Source organism: Pinus tabuliformis, chromosome 8, assembly GCF_031772625.1.
Source record: "Pinus tabuliformis cultivar Carrire ecotype Pingquan chromosome 8, CPIR1, whole genome shotgun sequence".
NCBI lineage: Eukaryota > Viridiplantae > Streptophyta > Pinopsida > Pinales > Pinaceae > Pinus > Pinus tabuliformis.
The window spans coordinates 1,860,060,754-1,860,073,671 of NC_142294.1; the positions used below are offsets into that span (position 1 = coordinate 1,860,060,754).

Genomic DNA, 12,918 nt, shown 5'->3' on the forward strand with positions numbered 1-12,918 from the left:
TCGTAATAGATGTCTATTACATTTACCAAACATTTAATTTATATTGTTACTCTAATAAATATATTAGTGCAATAGCTATCTAAACAACTGGTTGCCAACCATACAACTATCTCACATTTGAACGGTTAGATACTAGCCACATGGCTACCTCATCCACTATCTAATGTTCACTCTTACTCTTACCCTTTATAACGCAAATCCATTTTAAACATTGTTGGCATTTATATGATACTCTTGCAGTGGCCTTATCAATATTTCTTTGTCAAGCACATGAAGCATTATTTTCATCTTTGATCAGATCTCGTATTGTCTATGGAGAAATTGTCAGAGAGTGTGTAAATGGTGGCACCATACCAAAATTTTAATAAATTATAGGTGCCCGATGTCTAGAAGACTCTTGCCACCATCATCTACCATCACCTCGCAAGCTATGGGTTAAATTTCTTTCTTGCAATCCACGACCAAACATGGTTAATATAAACAAGAAATTGAACTAGTTATCATGGTTATTCATATTCATAGTTAACCATATGATTTATTGTGGTTAATCTTTTTCAACTATGGTTAATTATGTTCCCTAATGGTGAATATTCATTTACTCTTGGTTAACTATGGTTAATCTTTATCTACTTTGTCATTCATCAACTATCATCAACCATAATTAACTACAACCAACCACCATAAACTATAATAAACCATAATTTAATAATCCTCCAAATCAAATTAATCAATAATTTAGACAACCACATTAATAAAAATGATTGAAACATGTTAAAATCAAATTAATCAATAATTTAGACCATCAGATTAATAAAATAATTGAAACATATTAATCAATATCCCTTTCCGTCTTTTAAAATTAATAATTACAAAATCAACCTGTATCATCGACTTTAATAATAATCATCGACTTTAATAATAATATATGGTAATATGATAAAGTATTGTTTAGAAATTAGTATTTTGTATGAGAAAAGATACCCTAGAATTTTAGCTATCCAAAACAAAGTCGTTGTTTGTGTGGAAAAGCTGGCAATGGTCACTCTCGATAAACAAAGTCGTACTTCTCCTTTGAAAAGCTTCTCAAAAGTCCTTCTCAAAATGAAGAAATTCACAAGTTGAAAGCGACTCTCTACCGAAGTTGTTTCTTGGAGTTTTTCAAGAGACGTACAAAAGTTATGTTTATTAAAAAGATAATAGTGACATGGAGGCGTGAAGTCCTCTTTATCGAAAACGAGTTATATGGCGGGGTGAAGTTCCGGACAAACCCATCAAAGTTTACGGGTTTGTATGAACGATGTGGGATGGAAATTTAGGCCGTATAATTTAATATAGTTGTTATCTAGTTTGTTTCAATATGGTTGTTGGTTGGGTTTTATTTATTTAACATGCAATCAGTTTAACTTATTCTAACGATAAATCACACTCATATAAAATATTTGGTTTTTTAATATGATTATTTTTAAAACATAAGATTACAGGTATTTAAAATTACACGTATTTTTTTATACAAATTCAAATTGATAAAAAAAATATAAAATGTATATCAATTAATGTGTGCAGAATTTGATCTTATCCCATCATACTTCAAACTCCTTGAAAAAGTAAAGCAACCGTTAACGCCACACGCAAGCTTCAGCTAAATCAGCATAGCGCGAACTTACATTAAATACCGTTCACATAGCGCATATTCACATTAAAAACCGTTCACATTTCTCTCGATTTCTCCAATTGCCTGATCATTTGCGAAGTGTTCCTCTAATCTTCGATCAGATCCCATATCATCTATGGCGCAATTGCCAGAGACAGTGGAAGTGGCGGCACCATACCAAGTTTTCATAAATCACAGGGGACCCGACGTCAAGAAGACTCTTGCCACCCTCATCTACCATCGCCTCAGAAGCTATGGGTTGAGAGTCTTTCTGGATAAGGACGAATTTCGTGCCGGGGATAACATTTCTCCTGCTATCCTCGCCGCCATTCAGAGCGCTCTGGTCCATGTTACCATATTTTCTGAGCGTTATGCTGAATCGAAATGGTGCTTGGATGAATTATGTTGGGTTTTGAGATCACACCATGAGCGCAACACCAAGATTATTCCGGTGTTTGCCGATGTTAAGCCTTCGGACCTTCGTTACGTTGAGAAAGGGCAATATGCACAAGTATTTGAAGAACACCAACGCAAAGGCAGAGTCAGCACGGAAGCCATCCAGAATTGGAAGACAGCCCTCAATCAAGTCGCGGAGATTTATGGTCCGCTGTTCGAAACAAATGGAAGGTGAATCACACCTTATTTATTGAATTTATTTTGAAGTATACGCTTGTTATGTATGTCTTGCTGGACTTAACGTTACAATCAAATCCAGTCCTTTGTCTTACAAACTTTCATACATTAATATAATGTTTAGCCATTAAAATTAAAATTAAATAATAATAATATATCTCAAACCCTGAATTCATCATTATTTCTGGTTCTCACATTTCCTGAGGTAATATATATCTGTTTTCTTTTTTGGGGGGAGATTTTGGAGATCACATTCGCTTCTAACATTTCCGCGTGCAAACCCTAACAAGTGAATATCTGTTTGCCTTTTTAGTGATTATGGGGAGATATTGGAGGAAATTGTGGATGGTGTGTTAAAAGAGGTATTTAAACGGGAAGCGTTAGAAGTCGCTAAATACCCAGTCGGCCTCGACCAAGCGGCTGAAGATTTTCGAAATGAAATTCCGCACTACGGCTATTCAAAGGCTACAATGATTGTGGGGATTGCGGGAATGGGCGGTATAGGAAAATCAACTCTTGTTAAATATCTCTATAACTCCAGAGGACCTGATTTCAGTAGATCAAGTATTTTGTTTGAAGTCAGAAAAAGGGATTTGCTATCTTTGCAGAACAGGCTCCTCCGTGATCTGTTGGGTAATTATGATTTGCACCATATTGACAGTACCTCTCAAGGGAGACGTATTTTACAAGATTGCTTACCACTTCTCCCCCCTGTTTTTATAGTTCTGGATAACGTTGATCATATGGATCAAATAGAAAGTCTGCTAGATGTGGATGCCGTGGCATCTGGGAGTCGGATATTAATCACATCTCGTGAAAAGGATTTGTTCAGACGCTTTTCTGCGAAAATTGTGGTCTACGATGTAAAGCCATTGCATAAAAGGCATGCCCGAGAGCTCTTCTGCCGGCATGCTTTTTCTCGACCTCTACCATCTGAAGAGCTCGAAAATTTAGTTGAGGAGTTCTTGAAAATTTGTGGGGGGCTGCCTTTGTCCTTGAAGGTTTTTGGAGGACTGTTTGTTGGTCAGTGTGACAAAGAGTACTGGAAGCGGCAGTTGGAAAAGTTGTCTTCGACACTACCAGACGGTATAGTAAAGTCACTAAGAGTGAGTTACGATGCTCTGGACCCCGAAGAGAAAGAGGTATTTTTGGACATTGGCTGTTTCTTTGTTGGGGAAGACAAGGAATCAGCGATTCGAGTCTTGGAAGAATTATATGACCACAGCAGAAGTGGAGACAATCTGGAAAGTCTCCGTCAAAAATGTCTCTTGGACTTCCATTATGACAGAAAGCTGAAATATCCGGTAAGCCTTGTGTTTTTTAAATGCAGTAACACCAATGTTCATCAATCTGCCAAAGAAAACGTAACCCCTGCGAATGCTTACCTTTTGCTTACTTCTTTTCTTTTTCTTGTTTCAGAACATCGACTACGATGATTTCGGCCTATCGAAGATTACAATGCACGATCAACTTAGGGAATTGGCAATACATATTGCCCGGGAAGAATTTCGTGTGTTCCCAACGCGTAAACCACTGAGGCTTAATTCGTCCAATATAAATGAATTTCGGAAATTGCCGGTACGTGTATTGGCTTTCTTTGTGTTATTTTATTTGATAATGTTGAAAAGGTAGGAATTTTTAAGTTGCAGGTTGATTAATGTGATTCTCAGGCCGCATCAAGGTTACAGATTCGGGGAATTAGGTTCTGGCATAAAGAAGACCCATTTTATTTCTGGAGGGACACTAGGTGTGAAGGTCTGCGTCTCCTTGTAATTGAAAATGTAGATTTTATATCTTCGTCATTTTACGAGTGGAAAAAGAGTATCAATATGTCGGGAGAGTTGGTATGGCTTCGCTTGCGCAATCTCAAAATCCCGCCCAATTTCTCGTCGGGTTTATTCCCCTCCGTGTCTCTGCGAAGATTAAGAGTTTTGGAAATTCAGGGTCTGAGTAACAGTGTCGAACAGTTTTTCGAAAATTTTGATGAAGATGTAAGTGCATCTCAGTGAACATTTTGCCGTTCATTTTGTTCCATCTTAAATTAAATTAACAGGTTCTATGTGCTTTTCAGCTTCCCCGGCACTTAACTGATTTGAATATTGTCTACACGGGCGGAGATACTTCAAGGGATGGCCTCGCACATATCTCCACTAAGCCCGGACAAACAGCATCTTCAGGACAGAGAACATCTTTAATTTCTCAGTCTATACTAAATGAATCTCCTCTTTTCCGCTATCTAGAAAACTGGGTTACCCGCATGAGAACTTTGACTAACCTAGTGTTGAAAAATCTAGGATTCCTGCAATCTCTTCCAATCGATTTTTCCCAACTTCAAAACTTAAGACATTTAGATCTTTCTGGCTGCTCTCAACTGACTGAATTGCCCAATGCCTTTTCTGAGTTAGTGCAACTTCAATATTTGGCATTGCGAGACTGCTCCGAGCTGTCAATCCCACTGGATATTTTGGGAGAAATTACCACACTCGAGCATGTTGACTTCAAAGGCTGTGCTAAATTGGTATACCTGCCAGGGAGAATCCCGTATCAAAGGCATTTAAGATATCTGAATTTACTTGGCACCCGTGTATCACAATTACCATACAACTTGGGAATGCTTGACAAGTTAGAACAAATAACAATAGGGAGCCCAGCGTTAAAAGACATACCACTTACTGTAGCCAATTTGAGGGGATTAACAAAGCTGTTTCTGATTCAATGCTGCTGTCTACACCGAATCTTACCAGAAGGAATTGCAGCACCAAATATCAAGATTTTGGCTATAGACGGTTGTCCCATAGACAACTTCAGTTTTCAGGATCAGGGGAACGTGGATGCTCAAAACATATATTCGAGAGTTGGCATGAGTTTTTTAAGAGATTTGACTTTAACTAACACATCCATATCCCAGATATCCATTTCTGATTGTGTTTCCCCCAGGCTTGAAACTATTGATCTTTCAGGAAATATGCAGCTAATGAGCATTGATGCCTTGCCATCAACACTAGTAAGCCTCAACCTGCAAAACTGCTGTGCATTGAAGACATTAACAAGCCTTTCAAATCTAGCAAATCTTAAATTCCTCAACATAAATAGGTGTTTGAGCCTGCAAGCACTGAATATCGAAGGTCTTGAATCGTTAGAAAAGATTAAAGCGGGGGAATGTTGGGAGCTGCAGAGGATACAAGGATTAAATCAGCGGGAACGATTGAATTGCCTCCACTTTTCAACAGACAATAGAGTTATCTGGAATGATATTTGCCGATTTTTGGTGGGTATTTGTTCTTCAATATATCGAAATATTCCTTCCTACAAAAGTTATCGTTTTTTTGTGCTAATTAGGAAACCTGGGACTAATGTGGACGTGTAATCTTAGTATTTGTTTAATGTTAGGATATCACAATTTGAATTTGTAAAAGCAATACAGTATACTTTGTATCATATCATTGAAAGATGAAATAATTTGGGAAATATGTGCAGAGATCGCCCACTCACCAAAAGCCATCAACTGCCATCTTTAGTGGAGGAACGGATATTTATAACGTGGGTATTCGATTTTCCCGAAAGCAAGGCATGCAGGAAACATATTATAATGAAAGCAATAATCGCTACTTTCAATCGGCTGAAAAGAATTTATGAAATTTGTGCAGATATTTGATGAAGGAGACATGGTGCGGATTGCTAAGAAGTTTGATCTTCAACCAATTGACATTTTCTTTGGGAATGGAATAGACGGGTCAAGCTTTTCTGCGGGGAAGTTAAATAATTTAGATAGATATAGTGCAATATTGATATGCTTTATCACCAACAATGTCAAGTCCAGCTTCCATGTCATATTTAGAACGTTTCATGATGGATCATTTCTGGAGTATTCAAGCCACACTAGAAACAGAGGTGGAAGAGGCATACATGTATTTATGTGGACAAAAGACTCTCCTTTGTTTAGAGAGTACAGAGTCTGCGGGCATATTCAGGTACATTTCATCCACAGCAGTACTGAGCAAAATAGTATTTGTGATCGGCTGGAAATTCTAAAAATGTTAAAGATGGAAGGTATAACGAGTAACAGTGATGTGGAGGAGGAGAGGGGATGGATAGTGATGGTCGATGAGGAAACGGATGTTACAGAAGTTTTGGGAGAATTTTGCATGTCATAAATCCTGCTGTGGGCCATGTGCTGAATTATTTTGTTGCCCACTTGCAGAGGCTTTGCAACCTCATATTGATAATGATTTTTTGAATTATATGTTTGATAAAATTTTGTAATGGGCCGAGTAAACTAATCAAATTGTACAGATAAAAAAAACCCGTACTTTCATGATAATGCGTTGGGTGGCTTTGTTTACAAGTAAAAATAATGGTACACTTACTTGAAGTAATACTAGGGTAGACACCAAAGGAGTGGTTGTTAAATGCCGTAAAAAATTAAGATTAGGGTCAGTTTTAATTATCCTGCAGTTTAATTATTATAAAATTTAATTCAAAATATTTTATTTGTTAAGTATAATAATTTTAAATAGCTAATATTTGAAATTCTTGGTAACGTGGAAATCATGAGAATATGTAAATTTGATTTATGGTTATAAAATAAAGATTTGGATTAAAAGATTTATCATTTTTAATAAGAAAATACATATTGATATACAAATAGTAAGATATTATATTTATATATATGTATGTGGGGGAGAGAGGGAGTTATATACAAAGATTTCATATTTTTTTTAGGAGTAAATAAAATAATTACAAAATTTGATTTTAGATTTACAATTTGACATTTTAATGAATAATATTTTTTTTATTTAGGTATTGTATGACTATCTAATCACACAATATTCTTGAAAAAAACATTTTAAGAAATATTTTCATTATCAAAGCCCATGGGGTTCATGATGTATTATTAATGCACTCCATGAGAAAATGTCATAGGTTCAAATCCCTCAGTGGATTGATTGACAAAAAAAATAACTAACTTCACTATCAAAAAAGTATTTGCAATAGAGTTTCCAAACAATATATAGATACTTTGAACATGACAAACACAAGGAGTTCTTAATCACCCATTTAGAATCTCCCAACTAAATTTCCTACTATTGTAAATAGCCGTGGAGAATGTTAGGGAACTCAGATTGAAGTTAAGCCTAGCAAGATCTTATAAAGGAACTTTCTCATAAATATGTTTCATTGTTTCTAATCCAAAGTAAAAATGGCACAATCCATCATTAAAGTTGTTTTTGACCAATTGAATATTGGAGGGGAGGCCTTGATAAATCACTAACCAAGCAAAGACATGGATTTTGTAGGAGAAACTAATCAACTTGATGCCACGCAGTGAATGAATCTAGTGAGTTTCTTCATATGAAAAACCCCACTTGGCATTGAGAATTGGCTCTAACTCATGGTATCAATGAAAAATGGAGTAGATTCATATGAGAATAATACTTAGTCATAGGGCACCAAAAATTCCACTTCCAATCTCCCTAAAACAAGTCATCCATATCAATATTCATCTTGAAAAGATCCTATTAAGGAGTGAGCCCAATGATCTCCCTTAAAAGTAGTCTAACTCATAGTAGACAAGGCAAACTCCCAAGCCATCTAACACAAGTTCTTCTAATGATAGGAATTTAAATCCCCAAAATCCCTCCAAATAAAAATGCTCTTATTTGCAAGTTTTTGTGTTGTTCAAAATTGGAAGAAATAGATTCCATATTTTTATTCACAATGAACATTTTCACTGTGGATAAACATAATCTATTTCCTCAAAAATGTCCACTGTGAATAAAACTTTAGAGCCTACTTCTTCAAAAAATGTTCTTTCTGCTAAACTTTGCTTGAAAACGACGTATATCATAAATACAAGTTTTTTATTGTTTCCAACTCTAAATTGGTTTATTGACCAAATCTTAACATAATTTATTTCCTGACTTTTGACAATGCACCAAAACCATCACCTTTCTCTAAAATACCCAAATACTTAAAAACACAAAAAAAAGCTAACTAATCCATAATTTTGTTAATATGTTGAAATAAAAAGAATTTATATTTCATTAACATTTACCAAAAAAATTAAACCCTCCAAACATTTATTTAAATAAGAGATAATAAAATTGACATTTTAAAATATTCATCCAAATATAATTAACCTTAAACTTTACATAACCCTCATTAATAATAAACATCACATAACACTCACCAAACAACGATATAATACCAATAACATAACTTTGCTTCACAATCACATAGCTCTATAAATATAATGGAGCAATTCATATTGACATTGTAATGTGGTAAACTATGTTTAATTATTAATATTAATCAATAACATTAAAAGTTGATTATGTTTGACCGTAGTTGAAGAGTGTTGACTTTCAAACATGTGGAACATAGTCAATAAAATTAGTAGATGTTGTTGACTAATTTTATAATGTCACATTGTGATGTTGGATAAATTGCAATGTAATGTAACATTGCGAAAATATTTGTCACATTTGCAACAATGTTTGTCACAGTGGCATGTTGGATAAATTTATGCACAATTCAAATGTCACTAATATTAATCAATATACTAATAGGCGATTATGTTTGATTGAAGTTGAAGAGTGTGGACTGAGAAGCATAGTCAAACATAGTCGAACATAGTCAACCACAATATTAAATGTACTTGCCTAATTTCGTAATGTCACATTGCGATGTTGGATAAATTGCAATGTAATGTAACATTGCGACGTTGGTTAGATTTCTATACAATTCCGACCTCACAATATTTGTATTAATATTGTTAGTCAACTTTATTAATATTGATATTGTTATTACCAAACATTTTTAAATCTTGGTTCTCATCGACCAAGGATGACCTCAAATGACTAAGGTTGACAATATTTGACTTTGGTCAACCATGGTTAATTATAATTGAATATGGTTGAGTTATGTTGATTATGGATGACTATGAGTGAAGAAGGTTGACTATTATTGAATATGGTAAACAGAGGGTTGACTAAGTTTTATCATGGTTAACTATTTAAACATTAACTATAAAATTTGATTGTGTTTAACTAATGTGTTTTTTTTTTTTCTAAGTAAAGGCTAATTCTATTAATAAAAGGAAAATATAGTTACAAGGAGGTCAAGACCTCAGAGGAAGCCGAAGCTGTCCAACAGAACTGACAAACTATCCCAGGGTTGAGATAACCAGATACAAAAGGCCCAGAAGCCATACATACAAAGAAGCTGGCCATAATGGTAAACCATAGTATAGGTCAAAGGAGAGCTATAGCCAAACTTTCTATGCTGCCCGGATAACCACATGCAAAACTGAAAAACCAAGGACCTGATAAACTTGCCGAGCCAAGACCTGATACAAAACACAATAACAAAAGTCGTAATGACATAGCACATTGGACGAAAGAGCCAAAAGAGAAACTGCGACATCACACGAGGCCCCGAAGGCATCAATCATTTGTATTGGGGTCCTGAGCTTCCTTCTCCACCAGGCAAGGATTGCCCATCCACGAGTCATCAACATTGTCCTCAGCACCTGTACCGCTGCCACCTGGAAGAGCTGCCAAGCGCTGATTTCCACCGGAGGAGCTCGTCGGATGAACAGAGGTCGAGATTTCCTGCGTGTTGTCTTTTGTAGGCTTGAAGACAACAGGGACACTCCCCTCAGCCTGAACTCACCACAATTGAACACAATGCCAACATCTTCTCTTTGGAGTTCACTATCATCGTGAGACTGCGAAGTTGAGGTATGCACAGAGACACTAGGCCGAGCTTCTTCCTCTGCCAAAATTACAGTGATGCTGGCAGAGAGAACCAGTCTATTGAGACGACTTTGGAATTTGAAGCGGGTGGTTTGGAATGAATTGTGCGGGAAAGGCTTGCCATTGTCTGAGGATGGGGAAGCCGAAGCCAGAGGGATAACATTCTGGGGAGCAGGCTGAGAGCGCCCACGGTTTCCACTACTGCCTCCACAGCGAGAACAACCACGGCGACACACCATTGTCAAGGGAACGAAGTAACCTGAAGGAGATGAAGAGCAAGGCCAGACAGAGCAGGTTCGAAGGTAAGGGAGCCGAATAAAAGTCTTACACCAGACATGCAACCAAGCTATCGGAACATTGCAGGGATGCAGGGACTGAGACGAGCTTATGAAGGGAGACCTGATGGGAATGACAGCGGATAAAGCCAACGAAACCATAAATAAAAAATCCTGCGAAGAGTCTCGAACAAGAGGCGCATTCAATTTCGAATGCTTGATGATCTACAGGTACCCCTTATGATCTAGTTTCATCCATGGGAGAATTTTGGAGGTTGTGCGGTTTTGCCACCTGCAGGACCAGATGTTGGCTCTGCATAAATCCTTCATTAATTATGACATTAATGCACCCGCATCCGGGTTAACTAATGTGTTTTAATATGTTTGACTATTAATATTAATCAATAATAATAATAGTTGATTATGTATGACTAAAGTTGAAGAGTATGGAATGTCAAACATAATCAAACTTATTCAAACCTAGTTATCTACATTAGTAAACCAATGTGTTTTAAACCACATTAACATTATTAAACATTTCAAGTATTGACTATGGGAGAGCATGGTTTAACCATGGGTGAACATTGCTTGACCAAATTCACCATGGGTGCTCATGGTTTGATGGATTTGACCATGGTTGACCATAGCTTTCTATGATAGATTATGGTTGTCTATGCCAATATCGACATATATCAACCATGAATGTGGTTGTTCTAGTTAAATATTGACTCTATTTGACTATGTTTTGACTATGAATGATTATGGTTAATTATTAAATGACTATCATGGTTGGATGTTTAATTTATGTTATGTTATGAGTCTTGGATCGAGTGTTTTCTCCAATAGGTCGCACAAACAATTAGTTCCAACAAATTCCACAATAAAGGAAGAATATGTGGAAGAGGCAGAAGCAACCGAGGAGATTGTGTGGCTAAGGAAAATTCTTGAAAACTTCATTAGGGGAATTTTGAGGTCTAAAATGGGCCTCGTAAGAAAAATGTACATCCAAAATAAATTTTATAAGAACCAATAGGATTCAAGATGATCATGTCAACCATGGGGGATGATTCTCCATTTTTTGAGTAAAAAAGTAAAAATATTAAAAAATAATAAAATAATATAACTACTTTTTCAACTTGTATTTTCAACTTATATCCCTAAGGTTTTACTCAAATTTTGAGCAGGAGTACTCTGGATGCAAAATTTAATTCCCCATCCAAGGAGTACCCATGTTGCATACTTTCAATGGACCCTGCTGCATGAAAAATAAGAAATACATGAAAAAATGTGATTGCAATCATGTTTTTCATGTTTTTCTCTTTTTTCATATAGTAGGGTGCATCAAAAGTATGCAACATGGGTACTCCTTGGATGAGGAATCAAATTTTGCATCCAATGAGTGTTTTCACTCAAAATTTGAGTAAACCTATAGGGAGATAAGTTGAAAATACGAGTTGAAAAAATAATTTTTTTCTTTTTTCCTCTAAAATTTCATGATGTAATCTAATATTATTTTATTATTTCCACTATTTTTTATAGTTGCCTTAGGATGCCCATTTTAGACCTCAAAATTCCCCTAATGGAAGGAGAACGAAGTGAACTCTACTCCCCTTCTAATTGAAAATATTTCCACAATTATGTTGGCCAAAAATCCAAAATTCCACTATTGAACCAAACATATTAACACAAAGTATCATTTGATTCGACATCATCTAGAGACCAAGAATATTCATTTACGACATTGTTCACCAAATGAGAAACATATTCACTAAATCACTTGGAAGAGAAAAGTTTGAAAGATTTAGAATGATGTTTAGACTCACAAATGTTAGGAAATTATATTTTACAGAGCAATAGAACACATAAAATATTGCAGAAATATAAACACAAAAAACAAGAGAGACACAGATATACGTGGTTCACTCAATTTAGGCTACGTCCACGAAGAAACAACCAGTCCCTCCTTTCATATTATCTAGCAAACTGAAGAGATACAACCTACAACAGATCCGTTGTAATTCCCTCTTCTCTCTTGCTCAATCTCCTTTCTCTTCTCGCTCAGAATACAGATCTACATAGACGCAATACAATTCCCTCATATATAGCGAGGGGGTGCCTTCTAGGGAAAAAAACCCTAAATTAAACATAACATCTATTGTCAGATCTCCGCCTAATGAACAATTGAGATTGACTACAAAATTACATCATTTTACAAGGAAATCTTACATCTATATTTTTCACCCCGAGGGCACTACCCCCGACCCCCTGCCAAGGGGCAACTCCCAAAGGTCGTAGCCGCCCCCCATGGACCCCCCTTGCAGCGTACATTTTACGGGCGGCATTATGAAATGGAGTCCAATGCGACGATACCTTTGAATACATAAGATAATCAAGCTCCACACCCAACAACAAACATCCCTTTAGATTGAGGGGGGATTGTTAGACACCTAATCCTTTGGTATTATGTGAGATAAATGAAATTATGTAAATAAAGGAAAATGAAAAGGTAGAATAGGAAGATACCTTAGAATGCGAATCCCAAAGGTCATACATGATTATGTTATATAATGTTGTTTATGTTAATGGAAAAAACTATTTAGGA

At 36.0% G+C, this 12,918-nt stretch overlaps 1 protein-coding gene across 1 annotated transcript; it reads left to right on the forward strand.

Moving 5' to 3' along the window:
• The first annotated feature begins 1,711 nt into the window (after positions 1-1,711).
• Positions 1,712-6,607, forward strand: LOC149243728 (disease resistance protein RPS4B-like). Its single transcript, XM_089374609.1, has 7 exons — positions 1,712-2,278; positions 2,598-3,588; positions 3,704-3,862; positions 3,955-4,275; positions 4,356-5,552; positions 5,762-5,824; positions 5,932-6,607. Exons 1-7 carry the CDS (start codon positions 1,788-1,790, stop codon positions 6,436-6,438), a joined length of 3,729 nt encoding a protein of 1,242 aa, XP_089230735.1. The 5' UTR covers positions 1,712-1,787; the 3' UTR covers positions 6,439-6,607.
• Positions 6,608-12,918: the final 6,311 nt, after the last annotated feature.

Bases quoted from the DNA above. Each gene is read 5' to 3' on its own strand.
- LOC149243728 (XM_089374609.1), top strand. From the start codon at position 1,788: ATGGCGCAATTGCCAGAGACAGTGGAAGTGGCGGCACCATACCAAGTT. The intron at 2,279-2,597 runs GTGAATCACACC...TTGCCTTTTTAG, and splicing joins CTGTTCGAAACAAATGGAAG to TGATTATGGGGAGATATTGG. The intron at 4,276-4,355 runs GTAAGTGCATCT...TGTGCTTTTCAG, and splicing joins TCGAAAATTTTGATGAAGAT to CTTCCCCGGCACTTAACTGA.